Consider the following 20,307-nt stretch of genomic DNA (forward strand, 5'->3'; position numbering starts at 1 on the left):
CAGCATACTGTTGGAAAAATTTCCCAGTTCCTTTCAGCTGGGAGAAGCCAACACGAAAGATTTGAAAACTGCCTTAAGAGGTACTTCTTTTGTCCAGTTTCTATTTTTGGGAGATAATCCTCTCAAGAGCAAGGCAGAGAGTTTCTGTGACTACTGATTTCTATTCTTTTGGGGATAATCCCTTTAAGGGCAAGGCAGGGATTTTTCCTATTGGTTTCCTTCAGGCAAGCGCTGGGCTGGTTTGTTGATTCAGTTTTGTTAAATTTTACAAGGTGTGAATTGCTTTTGGCTGAATGCCCAGGCATCTAGTTAAGCTTATTAAGATCTCCACCCTGAACCCTGGCTGCCTGGGGAAAGATAAAAAGTGGCAAAAAGTGTCATTTTATTATACTATTGTGTTTGCTTGCTTTTCTGGTGCTATGGGAATAAAAAATGAATACTTGGTAGGCAGAATTCCCCCCCCCCCCACCATTTTTATTTTCTTCCCCAAAAACTAAGGTGTGTCTTATACTCCAAAAAATACGGTAAGTTTTCCTTAAAGACATCTCTTTAATTGTGGAAGTAAAAGTTACTCTAAAACAATTTTAAAAATAGGTTCTAAATATTGGTTGCTCCCTTTTGCAGCTCGTTGCTGCTCTTCAGAGAGGGAATTCTCCGTCTGTCATGGCCTCAACCTCAGTGGCACTGCCTGAGAGAAAAGATGATTTTTGTGACCAGTGTGGGAAATATTTGACAGATCCAATATCCATAGAATGTGGTCACAGCTTCTGTCGACCTTGCATCACTGAGCATTATCGGGAACGGAAAAAGGAAGGTCTTTTCTTCTGTCCTGTTTGCGAAGAGCCGATCCCTGAAGGAAGACTACGGCGAATCCTGCAGCAGCCCCGCGTAGAGGACAGACTCCGATTACTTCCAGAAAAGTTTTTTGTCTGTCCGAAACACAAAGTGGTGCTAGATCTGTTTTGTCAAGACGATGAGAAGCTGATATGTGCCGTTTGTCAGAAGGCGTTGGAACATAAAATTCACACTGTGATTTCTCCCAAGCAAGCTGCCCAACCATTAAAGGTAGGGAATTGCTATGAAGGGACCTTTGGCATTTCAATGGCAGATGCATATCGCCTCTAAAAGACATCTTTTCATCTGGAGTTGATGAAAATCTTCTTTAGATCCTTGTTCCAAAGATTCGCCTTTCATGTAAATTTCTTTCCATGAAACGGCGACACTGACTGTTCATCCCTTTTTCTGAAGATTACCGCCTGTCAAAAGATTGGCTGTTTTCCAACTGCATGGTTCCTTTTATGTTTATTTTTAAATTTCTTTTTAATGTGAAAAAGAGTGAAAGAAATATGACAGAAAAAAAGCCATAGTACAGGTAGTCCCTTACTTACGACCACAAATGAGCCCCAAATTTCTGTTGCTAAATGAGACAGCTGTTAAATGAGTTTTGCCACATAGTACACATATGCCACAGTTATTAAGTGAATTGCTGCAGTTGTTAAGTTAGTAACACCATTGCTAAGTGAATCTGGCTTCTCCATTTTGCCAACTCTGAAGCTGGCCTGATTGAGGCCATTTTGAGGCTTCAGTGCTGCCACAAATGGAGCTGGGGGATGGGGGGGAGTTAGAGATACAGTAGCTGGGGTGTTGTAACCAAAATAAAATACTTCATCTTGGGAACCAAGGACATTCCTGCAGGTGCCCGGAAGGAGGGGACTGAAGTCACCTAACAACTGGACTGTAACCTGATTGGACTATGTGACTGACTGTGTTGGGACAGTGACAAATTTTTACTTTTTATCTGGGGAAAACCGCGGGAACAGCCACAGTTGGTTTTCGCCAGCTTTGTGCCAATATGATATATCCTTATAAATTGTTATTTGAGGAACTTGCCTGCCTCAGAGTTCTTTTTGCTACGGCTGTATTACTTGTAACCCTGACACATCGACTATGCTTGTCAGAGGGTCACAAAAGGGGGTCATAAGACCCCAGGACACTGCAACGGTCATAAATGTGATTCAGTTGCCAAGTGCCCGAATTTTGATCACATGACTGTTCAAAACAGTTGTGTGAAAAACAGTCATAAGTCACTTTTTACAATGCTGTCGTCACTTTGAATGATCAATAGATGAACTGTTTGTAACGATTTATCATACCTGTATTTTACATTTTAACTATTGTAATTCTACCTATGCTTATCTAAGGGAGATATTATTCAAGTATGTACCGTATGTTTCCGAGGATAAGACACACTGGAGTGTAAGACACACCAAGATTTTGAAGAGGCAAATTAAAAAAAAGTTTTTGAACTCTGAAGACCTCCCCAAAACAGCCTGTTTTTTTGTGAAAACAGGCTTGGTTTTTTTGTCCCAAAAAGGCATGTATAGCCTTTAGGAGACTTATAGAGTGCTCCTGGGGGCTGGGGACCCCAAAAACGAGCAAAAACTGACCCATTTTCCGCTCATTTTTGCCCTACCCAGTCCCCAGGAGCACTCTGGAAGCCTCCTAAAGGCTATGCAGGGCCATTTTTCCAAAGGGCGTGGGGTTTCGGGAGGACAAAAATGCTGCATTCAGTGTATAAGACGCAGCCAGATTTTCACCCCTTTTTTTTTTGAGGAAAAAAGGTGCATCTTATACTCTGCAAAATATGGTATATATTTCTAATACGCTTATATCTTTGTAACCTGGTGATTCCCAATATAATGGAAACCTCATATCCGATGTCAGTAAGTACTCCTGAAAAATGTTGGTTGGTGGGCTCAAACTGGCAGATAACAACCAGGTGGTTTATGCCTGGATTGACATAATAGTACTGCAGAATAATTGATCTGGGAGACATTTTAGGTCAGTGATGGCGAACCTATGGCACGCGTGCCACAGGTGGCACGCGGAGCCATTTGTCAGGGCACGCGAGGAGCCATTTGTCAGGGCACGCGAAAATGGCTTTTAAAAAGGTGAACTCAGCTGGCCAGCGCGTGCATGCCTGCTGGCCAGCTGAGTTCACCTTTTTAAAAGCCATTTTTCGCCCTCCACAGGCTCCAGAGGCTTTATAGGAGCCTGGGGAGGGCGAAAAGAGCCTCCCCCGCCCTCCCAGAGGGCCTCCGGAGGCTTCAGGGACCTTCCGGAGGCTTCCCTGAAGCCTTTGGAACGCTTAAAACCATCCTCTGAGCAAACTGGAAGTCACTTCCGGTTTGCTCGGAGGGTGGTTTTAAGCGTTCCGAAGGTTTCAGGGACCGTCTGGAGGCTTCCTTGATGCCTTCGGAGCACTTAAAACGACCCTCCCAGCAAACCGGAAGTCACATCCGGTTTGCTCGGAGGATCCTTTTGAGCGCTCCGAAGGCTTCAGGGAAGCCTCCGGACAGTCCCTGAAGCCTCCGGTGGGCCTTCGGGGGGGGGAGGCTCTTTTCGCCCTCCCCAGGCTCCTATAAAGCCTCTGGAGCCTGGGGAGGGCGAAAAAAGCATGTAAAAATGGGGGGAGGGGTGTCGTGCATTGTGCACGCATGCGCACTGGGGGGTCGCGTATTGCATTATGGGTGCGGCACGCCCGCACATGACCCTCCTGCGCTCCCCCCACTTGTGGCACGCGAGCCAAAAAAGGTTCGCCATTGCTGTTTTAGGTCATCTATAGTTTGTTTCTTTAATCAACTTATGACCACAATTGAGTCCAAAATTTATGTTATAAGCGGAATGGTTACAAATTTTGGCAGTTGCAAGTGTGGCAGACGCCCCCTCCCTCCAAACTCATAGGATACATCTAAATATAGAACATTAATACCTAATCATTAAAAATCAGCACATTAATTCTAGAAAAAATAGTTTTCAATCAGTTTATATAGATATGATATATAGCCGTGATGGCGAACCTATGGCACGCATGCCACAAGTGGCACGCGGAGCCATTTGTCAGGGCACGCGAGGCGCTGCCCTGTCAGCTGGCCAGCGCGCGTGCGCGTGCTGGCCAGCTGAGTTCACCTTTTTAAAAGCTATTTTTCGCCTTCCCCAGGCTCCAGAGGCTTTATAGGAGCCTGGGGAGGGCGAAAAAAGCCTCCCCCGCCCCCCTGGAGGCTTCAGGGAACGTCCCGAGGCTTCCCTGAAGCCTTCGGAACACTTAAAACCAACCTCCGAGCAACCCGGAAGTGACTTCCGGGTTGCTCGGATGGTCGTTTTAAGCGCTCTGAAGGCTTCAGGGAAGCCTCGGGACGGTCCCTGAACAGGCACGAGACGTGCGTTTCCATCGCCCGGGCCCGGATCGCCTCCACTGCGCGGCGCCTCAGGCTCGGCGTCCTTGCGCCCGGCCTTCACATTGCTGCCGCCGCCGCCGCCGCTAGGACGCCGCCCTCGCCTCCTCCTCCTCCTCCTCTAGCTGTGCCATCGCAAGGATTAAGGCGAAAGGGGGCGGGGGCGGGGAAAGCGAAGGGGGCTTTGTTGTCCTCCTTCTCCTCCTCCTTTCCCCCACCGGCTCGAACGCGGCGCCGGGGCCCGGCAGGCAGCGAACGAGTCGGAGCCTGCCGACTGGAGGAAGAGGGTGAGAGGCGGGTCCTGTGAACGGGGGCAGCAGCGGCGACAATAGTCGTAACTTGCCGGCTGGCCGCCCCGGCTGGGAGACAAAGGAGGGGAAAGGCGGCAGGCAGCCGAGTTGCGACTATTGTCGCCGCTGCTGCCGCCGTTCACAGGACCCCCCTCTCACCCTCTTCCTCCAGTCGGCAGGCTCCGACTCGTTCGCTGCCTGCCGGGCCCCGGCGCTGCGTTCGAGCGTTCCGTGAAGCCTCCGGGGGGGCGGGGGAGGCTCTTTTCGCCCTCCCCAGGCTCCTATAAAGCCTCTGGAGCCTGGGGAAGGCGAAAAAATCATGCAAAGCCCCCTTCGCTTTCCCCGCCCCCGCCCCCTTTCGCCTTAATCCTTGCGATGACGTTCCCTGAAACCTCCGGGGGTGGCGGGGAGGTTTTAAGTGTTCCGAAGGCTTCAGGGAAGCCTCCGGACGTTCCCTGAAACCTCCAGGGGTGGCGGGGAGGTTTTAAGTGTTCCGAAGGCTTCAGGGAAGCCTCCGGACGTTCCCTGAAACCTCCGGGGGTGGCGGGGAGGTTTTAAGTGTTCCGAAGGCTTCAGGGAAGCCTCCGGACGTTCCCTGAAACCTCCGGGGGTGGCGGGGAGGTTTTAAGTGTTCCGAAGGCTTCAGGGAAGCCTCCGGACGTTCCCTGAAACCTCCGGGGGTGGCGGGGAGGTTTTAAGTGTTCCGAAGGCTTCAGGGAAGCCTCCGGACGTTCCCTGAAACCTCCGGGGGTGGCGGGGAGGTTTTAAGTGTTCCGAAGGCTTCAGGGAAGCCTCCGGACGTTCCCTGAAACCTCCGGGGGTGGCGGGGAGGTTTTAAGTGTTCCGAAGGCTTCAGGGAAGCCTCCGGACGTTCCCTGAAGCCTCCGGGGGGGGCGGGGGAGGCTCTTTTCGCCCTCCCCAGGCTCCTATAAAGCCTCTGGAGCCTGGGGAAGGCGAAAAAATCATGCAAAAATGGGTGCGTTGTGCGCGCATGCGCACTGGGGGCACATTGCATTATGGGTGCGGCACGCCCGCACATGACCCCCCCGCACTCCCCCCACTTGTGGCACGCGAGCCAAAAAAGGTTCGCCATCGCTGATATATAGTCTAGATATAATTTCATTATTACTTTCGGTCTGTTTATATGTGGTTTTCTTATTCATTTTTGTGATCTGAGCTTTCTTGGTGTTGCCCCTTCACCCCCCGCTGGCAGAGCTCCGGCCCCTCCCGTGTCCTGTATGACCATTGTGGTGTCTTCTGTTTTTTCTAGGTTCGCTTTATTTTTTTCCATAAAGGCCTGTGCCTCTATGGGTGTGTTGATTCTGATTCTTGTCTCCTCCCAGAATATCAGCATACCTTCAGGCATCAACCATCTAAACCACACCCCCTTCTGGTATAGTTTATTCGCCAATTGCGAATAATTTTTCCTTTTCTCCCTAATTTTTTTGGGGATCTGCTTCAGGATGGTTATCTTCCTGTCATGATATGTCAGTGTTTGCCCCCTTTGTACACCCAGAATTTCATCTCTTGTGCTTTTCCTAAGGAATTTAATATGAACCTCCCTGGGTACATTGTATGTTCTGGCATATGCTGAATTCACTCTATAGACCAGATCTATCTCCCATTCCATCTGCTGTTTATCTTTGTGTATGTATTCAGCTAGAATATTAGTCATAATGTCCCTTATATTTTCCCCATCTGCTTCTATTACATTTTGAAATCTAAGATAAAAGGACATTCTCTCAAACTCTGTTTTCATTTGTTGGATATCAAGTTCTTTGTTTCCCTTCTGTAAAGCCTCTACCCCCCCTCTCGCCTCCGCCACCCCACCCTCCACAAGGTCCAGTCTCTGTGAGTTCTTATAAATTTGGGCTTGATTCTCTTTAATTTCTTCCTTCATTTCTTTTAATTGTTTCTTAATTTCTTCCTGGCCCTGTATAAGTTGCTGGAGCATTTGTTGCAAATCCATCTCTGTACTCTTAGGTTGCATCAGTTCTGTAATCTTTGACTGTGTGGCAGGACTGGATGTTGCAGATGTCGGTGCAGAAGTAGCAAAGCCAGGTTTTCCCGGGGGTGGTCTTTTTGGAGACATGGTTTATAAAACAAAGAGATCAGTCAGTGTAGAAACTGGGCAGCTGGAGAAGTAGAGCAGGCAGGCGAGTCCAGAAGGCAGAGGATCCAAACAGGTGGGAGTTTCTTTGGTCACTCTAGCAATAGATGAAAATTTTTTCTCCAAAGAGTTCAGGAAATAACAATCCACAAGAGATTCCTCTGGGTGACACGGAGACAAAGACCGGAAGCCTGAATTTTAAAGGTGGAGTCAGGTTTCACAGTTCATAAAGACAACGGAAGTGTGCCATCTTGCCCTGCCAGCTTTGGGCTCAGAGGCATAAGAAAAAATTTAAAAGTTCAAAAAGTTCTCAGGTCATCAATAAGTTCTGGAACTAAGTCCCATGAAAAACACTTTTGCTGGGGTGAGGCATCATTAGTTGGCTCTCCCCCCTCCTCCTTCCCCTGGGGGCGAGAGCAGAATTTTAACAAGCCGCTTGTCCAAGGGGGGGGGAAATCCCCCTCCCCTCTAGCCGCTCCTCCAAGAGTAAATCCGAAAGGTTAACTTTTGAAGTTACTGAAAAGTCTATCAATTCAAAAGTAAGGGGATGAAGAGAGGAAGCATCTCACCACACCGCCGCTGCTTCCTTCAGTTTTGCATTCTCCGATCGGCATGGGGCGAGACGCAGGCGCGTCCTCCAAAACTGCTCCCCGGTGCCTGGAGCAAAGCGGAAAAGCCCCCACCAGCCGCCGCCGGTGCCAGAGCCTTCCGCGAGCCGCTCCTTCGGCAGGGCGCCTCTTCGGGGCGTCCTGTGCCCCCCCGAAGGCGGGGGAAGCCCACCGAAGAGCGGGAGCGGGCAAAGTCCTTGCCCGTCGCCGTAGCCGCCGGAACCGGAAGTCCAATTTGTAACCATTCCACTTACCCTTTTCCTTATAAATGTTTTAAAAAACCAATAAAACTTTTTGGAAAAAAAAAAAAAAAACAAAATTTATGTTATAAGCGAGTCATTTGCTAAGAGAACTTTGTTCCATTTTATGACTTTCCTTGCCACATTCGTTAAATGATTCACTGTGGCTGTTAAATTAGTAACATGGTTATTAAGTGAATCTGGATTCCCCAATGACTCTGCTGGTCATAAGATCACAAAAGCAGGATTACCTGATCTTGGGACACTGCAACCATGCTAAATATGAACCAGTTGCCAAGCACCCAAATTTTGATCATGGGACCATGGGGATGATTCAACATTCATAAGTGTGAAAAACAGTCATAAGTCTCTTTTTTTCCAGTGCCATTGTAACTTTGAATGGTCACTGAATGAACTGTTGTAAGTCGAGGATTACTGTACATAAAACCTGTTGCTGAACCATGACTATATTTTTATCTCACTAAGGAAAGTCCACCATCTTTCAAGACTGTTTGTTTTATGACAGAGTGCTATTAGATGTGTTGTTTCTATGATGGGGCAAAGGGACCAGTGGTGGGTTCCTAACTGGTTTACTACCGGTTTGCTGAGAGGGCGTTTTGCGTGTGCGCTGCTCACTTCCCTCGCTTGCGTGCCCACTGTGCATGCGCAGTTGACTGAAAACTGTTCTGCACTTGCGCAGAAAGATGCCGGTGATAGGAGAAAGGACTGGGGAACCGGTTTGATGTGTGTGGCAGGCTGCCTGTTCCAGTGACCCAGACCGCCATACCACTACCAGTTCGGCCGAACTGGTCCGAACCGGTAGGAACCCACCACTGAAAGGGACACTTGGGAAGTATTCAGATGTTCATATAGAAACAGGGAATCTGTGTGGAACTAGGAAAAATGGTTCGAAGTACTGGGTGTGAGTATCCAGGAAGAGAGGAGACTGTCAGAAGGTTTTCAACTCTCCGAGACCCTATCATGGGGTGGGTGGAATAGAATTGTTCAGTGTGGCTCTAAAAGACCAGACAAGAAACCATGGTTTAGGTTTCAAGCAAGTAGATTTCAATTGTACCTCTGATAGAATTTCTTAACATTAAGGTCTGTTCAACAATGATGTCTCTTGGAGATGATGAACTGTGTACCCCTGGGAGTACTTAAACTAAGGTTAGATGACCATTTGCAGAGATATTATAGTACAGGTAGTCCTTGATTTATAACAGTTTATTTAGTGATCATTCGAAGTTACAACGGCACTGAAATAAGTGATGTATGACAGTTTTTCAGGCTTATGAGCGTTGCAACATTCCCCATGGTAATATGATCAAAATTCGGACAGTTTTTCACGCTTATGAGCGTTGCAACATTCCCCGTGGTAATATGATCAAAATTCGGACGCTTGGCAACTACTCCCATGTAACACCTCTCCTGCGCGAGCTGCACTGGCTTCCTGTGGTCTACCGGGTGCGTTTCAAGGTTTTGATTACGATCTTCAAAGCGCTCCATGGCACAGGACCTAGTTACCTGCGGGATCGCATCCTGCCCCATACATCCCTACGACCAATCCGCTCACACAGGGAGGGACTTCTCCGGGTGCCGTCCGCTAAACAGTGTCGGGGGGCGACACCCAGGAGCAGGGCCTTCTCTGTGATGGGCCCAGCCCTGTGGAATGACCTCCCCCGTGACATCAGGATTACTTCCGATTTCCGCTCCTTCCGTGTAAAGCTCAAGACCCACCTTTTTCAATTATCTGGCCTGGCTCAACTGTAGTTTATCTTTTCCTCCTGACAGTCCTTTTAAATTTGTAATTTTATTATGGGGTATTTTTAATGGTTAATTTATTATTATTATTATTGTGATATATGTAATTGTTACCTCCTCCGTGTATGTATATGTATGTGTATGTGTGTATGTTTATATGTATTTATGTATGTTTTTATTGTACGCCGCCCCGAGTCCCTTGTGGAGAGGGAGCGGCTAACAAATTAAATTAAATTAAATTAAAATTAAGTTTATATTTATTATGGTTTCAGTGTCCTGGGATCAAGGGATCCTCTTTTGCAACCTTCTGAGAAGCAAAGTTAATGGGGAAGCCAGATTTATTGTTACTAATTTAACAACTGCAAGCATTCGGAGTTAACATTAACAACTGTGGCAAGAAAGGTACTAAAATGGGGCAAAACTCACGTAACAAATGTTTCGCTTAGCAATAGAAATTTTGGGCTCAATTTTTGGTCATAAGTTGTGGGTTCCTGTTCTGGTCTGCACATTAGCTGGGGAATTCTGGGAATTGAAGTCCACACATCTTCAAATTGCTGAGAAATACTGGAGTAGATGTTCTACAGGGTCTCTTCCAATCTTACAATTTTGGTTCTATGAAACATTAGTTTTTGGATAGACGTGGAAAGAACAGCAGTACTGAGATGTTGCTGAACAATGGAAAATACTAAGGTAAGCCGTTTGTAAAAGTTTACTTTTTGCAGGATCTAATCTGAGTTGGTCATCGGGACCACAGATTTATTCTTCTGAGCTTTCAGATTTGCCCATCCTCAGGGAATTTTTTCTCTCTCCATACTGGAGATAATACAACATAGAGCCATGATGGCATAGTGGTTAGAATGCAGTATTGCAGGCTAATTCTGCATTCCCACTGCCCGGAAGGGTTCCAAATATTATACAAAAGTAAATCAGAGTCCGAGACAAAGGATTCCTCAAAATTCCAATTTATTAAGACAGCCATATTGGCACATCTGGGAAAACCCGAATCTGAAGACTTCCAGGTTTTCCCACCCAGTTGAAAGTTCAAGATCCTGCCCCCACACCCACAACTCCATCACACGGTCCAATCTTCTACTGCCACCCTGACAGCTTCCACCCATCCAGTTCCGGCCAGGTGCAGAGACAAAGGATGACCTTGAGTTTCTAAAAGAATGTTATTATGGCTACATATCACCCAACTCCATATAATTCCCCCCTCCCATTTTCCCACAATAGAAAATGAATAGTAGAAAGTCTGGCAGGCCTGACGTCCAAAGGAAAAGATGGCTTGCAGGCCTGACACTGCTACCAGTTCGATCCTGAACGGCTCAAGGTTGACTCAGCCTTCCTTCTTTTCAAAGTTGATAAAATGAGGACCCAGATTATTGGGGGCAAAATGCTGACTGTGTAAACTGCTTAGAGAGGGCTGTAAAGCACTGTGAAGCAGTATAGAAATCTAAGCGCTACTGCTATTACTATTATCCTGAGATATGTATATTTGCCTTTATTCGTGAGAGATAAGGGCAGCTAGCACTTCAAACAGTTCTGCTTTTTGGTCCGAAGAAAGATCCCTATACTGATGGATAAGTAAATAAACGTGTAGAATTGAGAATCATGTTTGAAACGTAACTCAATTTATCTTTTTCAGGACCAGATACGGAGCCGGATTCTACTTCTGGAGGAAAAGAAAGATATAATGGAGAGTCATCCTTCAGATGCAGAAAAGGAAATTGCTGAGCTGCTTGTAAGTCTTATTAATTCTGAATTTTGGAAAAACAGCTAATTATCAAGCTTATCCCAAACGGTGGTGAACTTGACCGTGCCTCTCTCTCTCTTTCTCTCTCTCTCTCTTCCTCCTCCTCCTCCTCTTCCTCCTCCTCCTCTTCCTCCTCCTCCTCCTCCTCCTCCTCCTCCTCCTCCTCCTCCTCCTCCTCCTCCTCTTCTTCTTCTTCTTCTTCCTCTTCCTCTTCCTCTTCCTCTTCCTCTTCCTCTCCTCCTCCATTAAAGGGACAAATGGAAGAAGAGAAGGAGAAGTTAGACAACGTGTTCAAACAACTACACGATTTTCTACATAAACAGGAAAAACAACTACAGAACCGAATGAAAATGGTGGAGAAGGATATTCAAAAAAACAAGGTGGAATACCTGGAGGGACTTTCAAAGCAACGCAATGTGCTTAAAAGTATCATCCGGGAGATGCAAGAGGTGTGTGAGCTGCCAGCTGTGGAGTTCTTAATGGTAAGATTGGTTTAAAAAGAAGATGGCTTTAATATTACCCTGGGCTCCTCACCAGAGGAGAGCCAGCTCAGAACCTAAACGGAGCACCTTCACTTCCCTAGGATGTGAAAAGATCAAATCATTCACACTTCTGTCTAACTGTCTGGTTTGGTACAGCAACCAAACAGAATAGGTACAGACTTCAACGGGTGGTTAGGACAGCAGAAAAAACAATTGCAACCAGACTGCTTTCCATTGAGGGTATATATATTGCATGCATCAAAAGGAGGGTTGAGAAAATGTCTACAGACCACACATGAAGTGTTTCAACTCCTCCCCTCGGGATGCCACAATAGGGCATTGCATGCCAAAACAACCAGACAACAGAGATAGTTTCCCACTCACCCTGGTGCCATCACTCTGCTGAACACCTAAGTCTCACAGTATTGCCTTAGGTCTAAGGATATTTACCCATGTGGTATGGCTGTATTACTGTTATCCTTCTCATCTGTTTTTATTGCCTTCTCTTATTGGTAAAATGATTATGATTATTAATCATCATTTGCATGTACACCAAGAGTTTATGGACCGGAAACAAATTCCTTCTGTGTCTAATCACACTAGGCCAAATAAAGCTGTTATTCTATTCTATTCTATTCTATTCTATTCTATTCTATTCTATTCTATTCTATTCTATCTATTCTATTTATTTTATTCTACTCTACTCTACTCTACTCTACCCTACCCTACCCTACCCTACCCTACCCTACCCTACTCTACCCTACCCTACCCTATTCTATTCATTTCCCTGTTGCTAATAGTCAGGTCTTACAACATTCTTTCACGTTTTTGGAGTAATGAATACTTATGACATTTTGAAAGATGGACAATTACAAAATATCTGTTTACAGGAAATGAAAGAGGTGAAAAGACAAATAACTTTAATGCAACTAACCTGGGTACAAAGCAGAGACTGGATTTTGATTTAGAATATAAAATGACTCCTTTGAACTTACCGCTCTTATAGTAACCCGTGTCACAGAAATATAAATGTCTGTGGCCAAAAAAGAAGTAATCTGTGCAAACTAATGACCGTGGGCAACATTGTGATTTGTGGGTCTTAGACTTTAATCCAATCTTTTGAATCAATATTTCATTTCACAACAAAGAGATTAATTCCCCCAAAGCTGATTACCACGATGTAGAAGAGACGTGGAGACTCTAGAAAGAGTGCAGAGAAGAACAACAAAGATGATTAGGGGAATGGAGACTAAAACATACCAAGAACGGTTGTTGCAGGAACTGGGTAAGTCTCGTTTAATGGAAAGAAGGACTAGGGGAGACATGATAGCAGTGTTCCAATATCTCAGGGGTTGCCACAAAGAAGAGGGAGTCAAATTATTCTCCAAAGCACCAGAGGGTAGAACAAGAAGCAATGGGTGGAAACTAATCAAGGAGAGAAGCAACTTAGAACTGAGGAGAAATTTCCTGACAGTTAGAACAATTAATCAGTGGAACAGCTTTCCTCCGGAAGTTGTGAACACTCCAACACTGGAAGTCTTTAAGAAGATGTTGGATAGCCATTTGTCTGGAAAGGTATAGGGTTTCCTGCCTAGGCAGGGGGTTGGACTAGAAGACCTCCAAGATCCCTTCCAACTCTGATATTGTATTGTATTATATTATTAAAAGGCTGTGATGTAAACAAGAATCCCATATTAGGAACCACAGTTCTGTGTTATTTACAATGTTTCCTAAAACTCATTCACATTTGATACTCTCAATGCCTAGGACCCATTCTTTCCTTTATTTATCTCTGTCTTTTCTCAATGCTACTTCCTAACTGTCTTTCCTCTCATGCTACTTGTAGAGATACAAACTTTCCAGGATTTTTTTTTCTTAAAAAACTCTATGGGCATAGAGATCTGGGAATTCAGATCTGCTCCAAAGTAAATTGAACCCCATAGCTGTTCAGTTGATGTAATTTCCTTGGGAAGCCATGCTAGGTACCCAGTGTCAGGGTCAATTGAACAAGACCTCAGTTCATGTGAGTAGCTTTGAATCCTTGCAAAGTCTAATCCAGCATTGTTTAACCATGGCAATCTTAAAATGTAAGGTCCTCAGCTCCCAAGATTCTTCAGCCAGCATAGCCGACTAAAACAATTTGGGAATTTTAAAGCCCACCGATCTTAAAGTTGCTAAATTAAAGAAGACTGGTTTAATTATGGCTGGAGAATCAATAATTCAATTAAAGTGAAGAATATAGCAATAGCACAGAATTATATACTGCTTCACTGTGCTCCACAACCTTCGCTAAGCGATTTACACAGTCAGCATATTTTCCCCAACAATCTGGGTCCTCGTTTTACCGAACTTGCAAGGCTAGAAGGCTTGAGCCTGGTGAGATTCGAACTGCCAAATTGCAGGCAGCCAGCAGTCAGCAGAAGTAGCCTGCAGTACTGCATTCTAACCACTGCGCCACCTCGGCTCTTGTGAATAAGAGTATATGGTCAAGACTCAACAGTAGGGGGCTTCATCTGCTCTGTGAGTCTCCCATTGAGCTATAGCTTCTTCAAAGAGCTAGAGAAGACCATCGCTTAGGATAAGGGTCACCAAACACAACTGCTTTAAGGGTCACCAAACATAGCTGCTTTAAAACTTGTGGACTTCAACTCTTAGAATTGACTAGCCAGCATGGCTGGCTGAGGAATCCTGGGACTTGAAGCCCACATGTCTTAAAGTGGCCACGCTTGGAGACCTCTGAGGGCTTAAGCAACCTTTTTACTTTACTCTATTGCAAAGAGTGAGATCTCTTTTTCTTTTCTTTGTAGGATTTTAAAGCCAACATGCAAAGGTAAGTAGATCTTGCTCATTTCCTCCCATCCTTTCTAAGACCATGTAGCAGAAAATAAGCCATCCTCCTGATAGTCTGGACTTCAAATCCGGTCAACTGACAGCAGGCTTGGTCAATGATAGGAAACAGTGGGAGCTGAAGCACACGGAGAACACAGCTTTCCAGATTCCCTTTGCTTGGGAAGTATGGAATTCCACACTCTCTCCATTTATTTTTCAATGAAAGTAAGAGCGACTTTTAAAAACGTACACGTGCATGCGTTTGTGAAAAAAATAAATAAAAGGAGAGAAGCATAACCTGAAATACATTAGTTAAAGGTAAAGGTTCCCCTCGCACATATGTGCTAGTCGTTCCCGACTTTGGGGGCAGTGCTCATCACCGTTTCAGAGCCGAAGAGCCAGCACTGTCCGAAGACGTCTCTGTGGTCATGTGGCAGGCATGACTAAACGCCGAAAGGGCACGGAACGCTGTTACCTTCCCACCAAAGGTGGCCCCTATTTTTCTACTTGCATTTTTTACGTACTTTCGAACTGCCAGGTTGGCAGAAGCTGGGACAAGTAACGGGAGCTCACTCCATTACGCGGTGCTAGGGATTCGAACATATGACATTTTACCATCAGAGCTGCCTATCTGAAGGAACTCAACCCTCTTCCAAGCTAAGCCATTTCAACTCATTTGCTTGCAGTTGTTGATACCATCATTTTTCTTAGCCTCTTTAGCACCTTTGCCTAGAGAATATCAACAGCGCTGCTTTCTGCAAAATAACATTTCTCTAAACCCTTCAGCGTCCCTTTCCTTCTGCCCAACGTTCTCTAAACTATTCCCATTGCCACTGTGTGTTTGGAGCTGCCACATCTCTTAATTTTGTTTCTGTTCCCCAGGTATGACAAAGCACTTGAAAACCCCGTTGCTTTCCCTCTGGAGCTGAAATGGAGGTCCTGGGATTTCTGTGATATCAACCCTTTTCTGGAAAATTCTGGAAATATATTCAATGGTAATGTAGAATGATGCTTCTGTGAAGTGTTTCACATGATTGGATGCAAAACAGGGGTGTCTGTAGGAGAAGGGCCGCCCAGAGGGCAAAGCATGTAAAAGAGGAGGAGAGTTTTGCTTATATTAAAATGAAATTCAATGGTGAAAAGAGTAAGGTTCTACATTTAGGCAACAAATATGGAATGCACAGGTACAGTATAGGTGGTACCTTGCTCAGAAGTAGTAACTGTGAAAGGGATCTTGGAGTCCTAGTGGACAACCATTTAAATATGAGCCAGCAGTGTGCAGCAGCTGCCAAAAAAACCAACACAGTTCTAGGCTGCATCAACAGAGGGATAGGATCAAGATCACGTGAAGTGTTAATACCACTTTATAATGCCTTGGTAAGGCCACACTTGGAATACTGCATTCAGTTCTGGTCGCCACAATGTAGAAAAGATGTGGAGACTCTAGAAAGAGTGCAGAGAAGAGCAACAAAGATTATTAGGGGACTGGAGACTAAAAGATATGAAGAACGGTTGCAGGAACTGGGTATGTTTAGCTTAAGAGAAAGAAGGACTAGGGGAGACATGATAGCATTGTTCCAATATCTCAGGGGTTGCCACAAAGAAGAGGGAGTCAAGCTATTCTCTAAGGCACCTGAGGGTAGAACAAGAAGCAATGGGTGGAAACTAATCAAGGAGAGAAGAAACTTAGAACTGAGGAGAAACTTTCTGACAGTTAGAACAATTAATCCGTGGAACAGAAAATGCCTCCAGAAGTTGTGAATGCCCCAACACTGGAAGTCTTTAAGAAGATGTTGGATAGCCATTTGTCTCAAACGGTATAGGGTTTCCTGCCTAGGCAGGGGGTTGGACTAGAAGACCTCCAAGGTCCCTTCCAACTCTACTATTGTATTGTATTATTGTATATGATCACTGATGCTATCTTGACACTCCCCTACTAGAACCCCTTGTCCAAAACAAATGTTGATAGCCCTTCCCTTCCCCCTTCCACTTTTCCTTCCCCATGCTCTCCTCTCCCCTCCCCTCCTCTCTCCTCTATACTTTTTTCCTTTCCTTCCTATGAAACAAGTTATTAATTTACATTGCCTATTAGGGGTAATTGGAATCTGATAGCTAGACTCAAAAGAAAAAAGTGTACTGCCTTCCTGTCAGATTCTTGTTGGTTTCTACTTAAGATGCAATTTTGTTGTATAAAACGCTTTTGTTCTTCCTGGATTTATGTTAGTGCTTCAAGTTCCCTTCCTTTTTTCCCCCTTCTCAGAGTCTCTGATGGCTGGACTTCAGCTGCAGAAAGGTAAATCCTGTTGTCAGGAAGATGGCGTAAGAGCTTAGAAGGAATAGCAATTTATTGGAAAGTTGGTTTGTTACATTTCCTTGGAGTTCTGTATTTAGAGATTCCCAAACCACCAGTGAGCGTCTTAGAATTAATGGCTGAAAGGCACAAAAGGCAGAAGGGTTGAGGATGATAGAAGCTTTGAGTAGCAGTTGTGAAATGAACAAATAAAAGGCATATTCCCAGAACATCCTAGTGCAGGAAGAAGAATAAACCAACACCTGAGCCAGCCTAGAGTCAGTCCAGGATTGAACTTTTGGCAGTGGGCAGAGTTAGCCTGCAATACTACATTCTAACCACTGCGCCACCCAGTGACGTGCGGTGAGGTTTATGACTGGTGAGGCACTGACACAGTGCTGGGTTTCAAATATTTTTAGACTTGTGGACTTCAACTCCCAGAATTCCACAGCCAGGCATGCTCAGTTTATTTAAAGTGACAGCATTTGTTTTTCTCCTTTGCTCCTTCTTTCTTTTTCTTTTTCTTCTCCCTTCCCCTCCTTCCTCCCTCTTTCCCTTCCGCCCCCTCTCTCAAACACACGCACACACACACACACAGAAGTTGGATTGGACTATCTCTCCTACCCCATTCCCTCTCTCACTCACTCTCAAACAAACCCACACACACACAAAAGTTGGATTGGATATCTTTTCCAGTGGCTTGAAAGCAGTTACTCTGTCACACACACCCCCATTCCCCTGCTGCCTTCCCCAAACACCTCCACTATTGCAAATGCAGCCTGCTGTCTGGGTGGGAAATGCCTGGAACACAATAAAGCCCACCCACTCACCTCCTGCTGGCAGGCTGGGGTGAGAGGAGAGGCAGAGAAGCCAGAGGGGAGCCTATCCGAGCCTTCCAAAAGAAAGAGGCTGGGGGAAAGTGTGTGTACTACAGCATGGCTCTTTGCCTGGCTTCCTGCCTCCTCCTGTGGTCTCCTCAGTGCTCACTTCTGCTCTCCCTCCCCAAGTGTAGTTTGATTGCAGGTGGAGCCACATTGCCTTTTCAAACTTGTAATCAGTGAAGCTGGGCTAGATTTTTATATAGTTTTATCCAGCTGTGTGTGTGTGAGAGAGAAATGAATGGGGGCCTGGAGAGGAAGTCACTACACTTGGGGAGGGAGAGCACCAGTGAAGAGACCACAGGAGGAGGCAGGAAGCCAGGCAAAGAGCCATGCTGTAGTATGCATGCAGTTCTCCTGCCTCATAGTAGAGGGTGCTTTTTAAGAGGCTTTTTTTAACAGTTAAGCAGAGTCATCCAAGGTGAGGCAGTAACTAGCTCAGCCTGACTTCAGCTCTCGCCTTTTTCCTTTTACATTTTTTTTCTTTTCATGATGAGAGTGGTGAAGCTGTGCCTCACTTGCCTCACCTGACTGCACGTCACTGGCGCCACCACAGCTCTATATATCTAGATATTGTATGCAGGTAGTCCTCAACTTACAACAGTTCATTTAGTAACTGTTCAAAGTTATAACAGCACTGAAAAAAAACGACAAGACAGTTTTTCACATGACCGCTGCAGCATCCCCGTGGTCATGTGATCAAATTTCAAATGCTTGGCAACTGACTCTATTTAGGACCGTAGCAATGTCCCAGGGTCACACGATCCCCTTTTGTGACCTTCTGACAAGCAAAGTCAATTGGGGAAGCCAGATTAACTGAACAGCCGTGTTACTTACTTAACAACTGCAGTGATTCACTTAACAACTGTGGTGAGAAAGGTCGTAAAATGGGGCAAAGTTCACTTAACAAATGTTTCACTTAGCAACAGAAACTTTGGCCTCAATTATGGTCGTAGGTCACGGACTACCTGTATAATCGAACTCTTGGGCTGTTTGGGCCTTATAAGGAGATAAGCCAACCTCTTGATTTGCACCAATATCATACTGCCATTTTAACAACTCACGCCGCTTATCTTTTCTTCTCTCATTTTTCTTCCCCCTCAACAGCACATGTATTTCTGGATCCAGACACAGCTCATCCTCGTCTCATTTTGGCAGACGACTGTAAAAGCCTGAAAATGGGCGAATTTTATCAACCTCTAGCCAAAACCCCAGAAAGATTTGATGAATGGCCTTTTGTGTTGGCCTGTTCAGGGTTCACTACCGGCCGGCATTTCTGGGAAGTCACTGTGGGGACAGAAGACACCTGGGGTGTAGGAGTTGCCCGAAAGTCCGTAAAGAGAAAAGGAGATATTGAATTTAGTCCAGAAGAAGGGTTCTGGGCCGTGGGGAAGTGGGATGGCAACTACACAGCATACAACCCTCCCTTTTATACTCCCTTGACTTTGCGTAGGATGCCCAAGAAGATCAGAATAGTTCTGAACTACGAAGGGGGATGGGTGACTTTTTTTGATGGCGATACAGGGGCTCCTCTCTTTGCATTTTCCCCACCCCCCTTCACTGGAGAGGTGATCATTCCTTTATTTTATGTCTTTGGAAACGCTCGCCTTTCCATCGCTCATTAAGGCTGTTACGTCTGCTTCTCAGTCAGTCTTGGTTGTAGTATTTGTCAAATCTGGAAAAAATAATCAAGAAGAAACAAGTGGGGATCGAAAGTAGATTCCCCCCAGTCGATTCTCGGTTCCTCTAGGTCTGGTGGGGCTGCAGCCTTCAGGTTTTCCAAGCCAGTGTGATTGTTTTCCATCCTGCCTTCTGGAGTCCCAGCACCTACGAAGAAGGTCAAGAAGGAAAATGCTAATTGAACAAGACCTCTGACAGCTCTGTCAAACCTCCATTAACTTTCAGACAGATTAATAGCTACCTTATTTTTTGGATTATCAGACGCACCTGAATATAAGATGCACCTAAATTTAGAAGAGGGAAACAACAACAGAAAAGGTTTTTGGCCTCCTCATGCCCCATTTTTGGCCCTTTTTGGGGGGCTTTTGTCTGCCCTTTTCCAACCTTTTTTCTACCTATTTGGGAGGCTTTTTTCAGCCCCTCTTAAATGCTTTTTGGCCCATTTTAAGGCTTTTCTTGGCATAGTTTTGAGGCGTTTTTGGCCCATTTTGAGGCTTTTTTCAGCCTGTTTTTTTCAAAACAAATGGGCTGAAAAAAAACTTCAAAAATGGGCCAAGAAAACCTCAAAAATAGGCCAAAAAAGCCTCAAAAATTGGCCGGAAAAAGCCTCAATAATGGGCCAAGAAAAGCCTCAAAAACAGGCTGGAAAAAAATTCAAAAATGAGCTGAAAAAAGCCTCAAAAACAGGCCACCCCCCCCCGAAAACAGGCTGAAAAAGGCCAAAGATAGGCTCAAAAACAGGGTGTGCGGGGGCCAAATAAATGGTCAGCGGATAGGCGGGGCTTCAGCAATATTCGGTTTATAAGACGCACAGACATTTTTACTCCCTTTTTGGGAGACAAAAAAGTGCGTCTTATAGTCTGAAAAATATGGTAACTGATGCAGAATTCATCTTTATTTCTTTTTAGAAACAATAACATTACTGCTCAAAGGTAACATTTCCCCTCAACAAAGAAACCGGGCTCCTCACATGATGAGAGGGTCGTTATCTGAAGACCATGGAGATTTCCAGATAAGTGGACTTCAACTCCCAGAACTTTCCTTCGCTATGCCTGCTGGCTGTGGAATTCTGGGACTTGAAGTCCACACATATGGGAGTGGCCACGGTTGGGAAACACTGCCTTGACTGATCTTCCTTCCAGCTTTAAAACT

At 45.4% G+C, this 20,307-nt stretch overlaps 1 protein-coding gene across 1 annotated transcript; it reads left to right on the plus strand.

Annotated features, from left to right (window-relative positions):
* Nucleotides 1–663: 663 nt before the first annotated feature.
* Nucleotides 664–19,100, plus strand: LOC309381431 (E3 ubiquitin-protein ligase TRIM7-like; the record flags this gene model as incomplete). Its single annotated transcript, XM_081932404.1, has 7 exons — nucleotides 664–1,065; nucleotides 10,889–10,984; nucleotides 11,248–11,478; nucleotides 14,286–14,308; nucleotides 15,190–15,302; nucleotides 16,568–16,600; nucleotides 18,583–19,100. 7 exons carry the CDS (start codon nucleotides 664–666, stop codon nucleotides 19,098–19,100), a joined length of 1,416 nt encoding a protein of 471 aa, XP_081788530.1.
* Between the last annotated feature and the right edge of the window lie 1,207 nt (nucleotides 19,101–20,307).

Source organism: Natrix helvetica (genome assembly GCF_964273705.1).
Source record: "Natrix helvetica genome assembly, chromosome: 1".
In the NCBI taxonomy this organism is placed as follows: Eukaryota; Metazoa; Chordata; class Lepidosauria; order Squamata; family Natricidae; genus Natrix; species Natrix helvetica.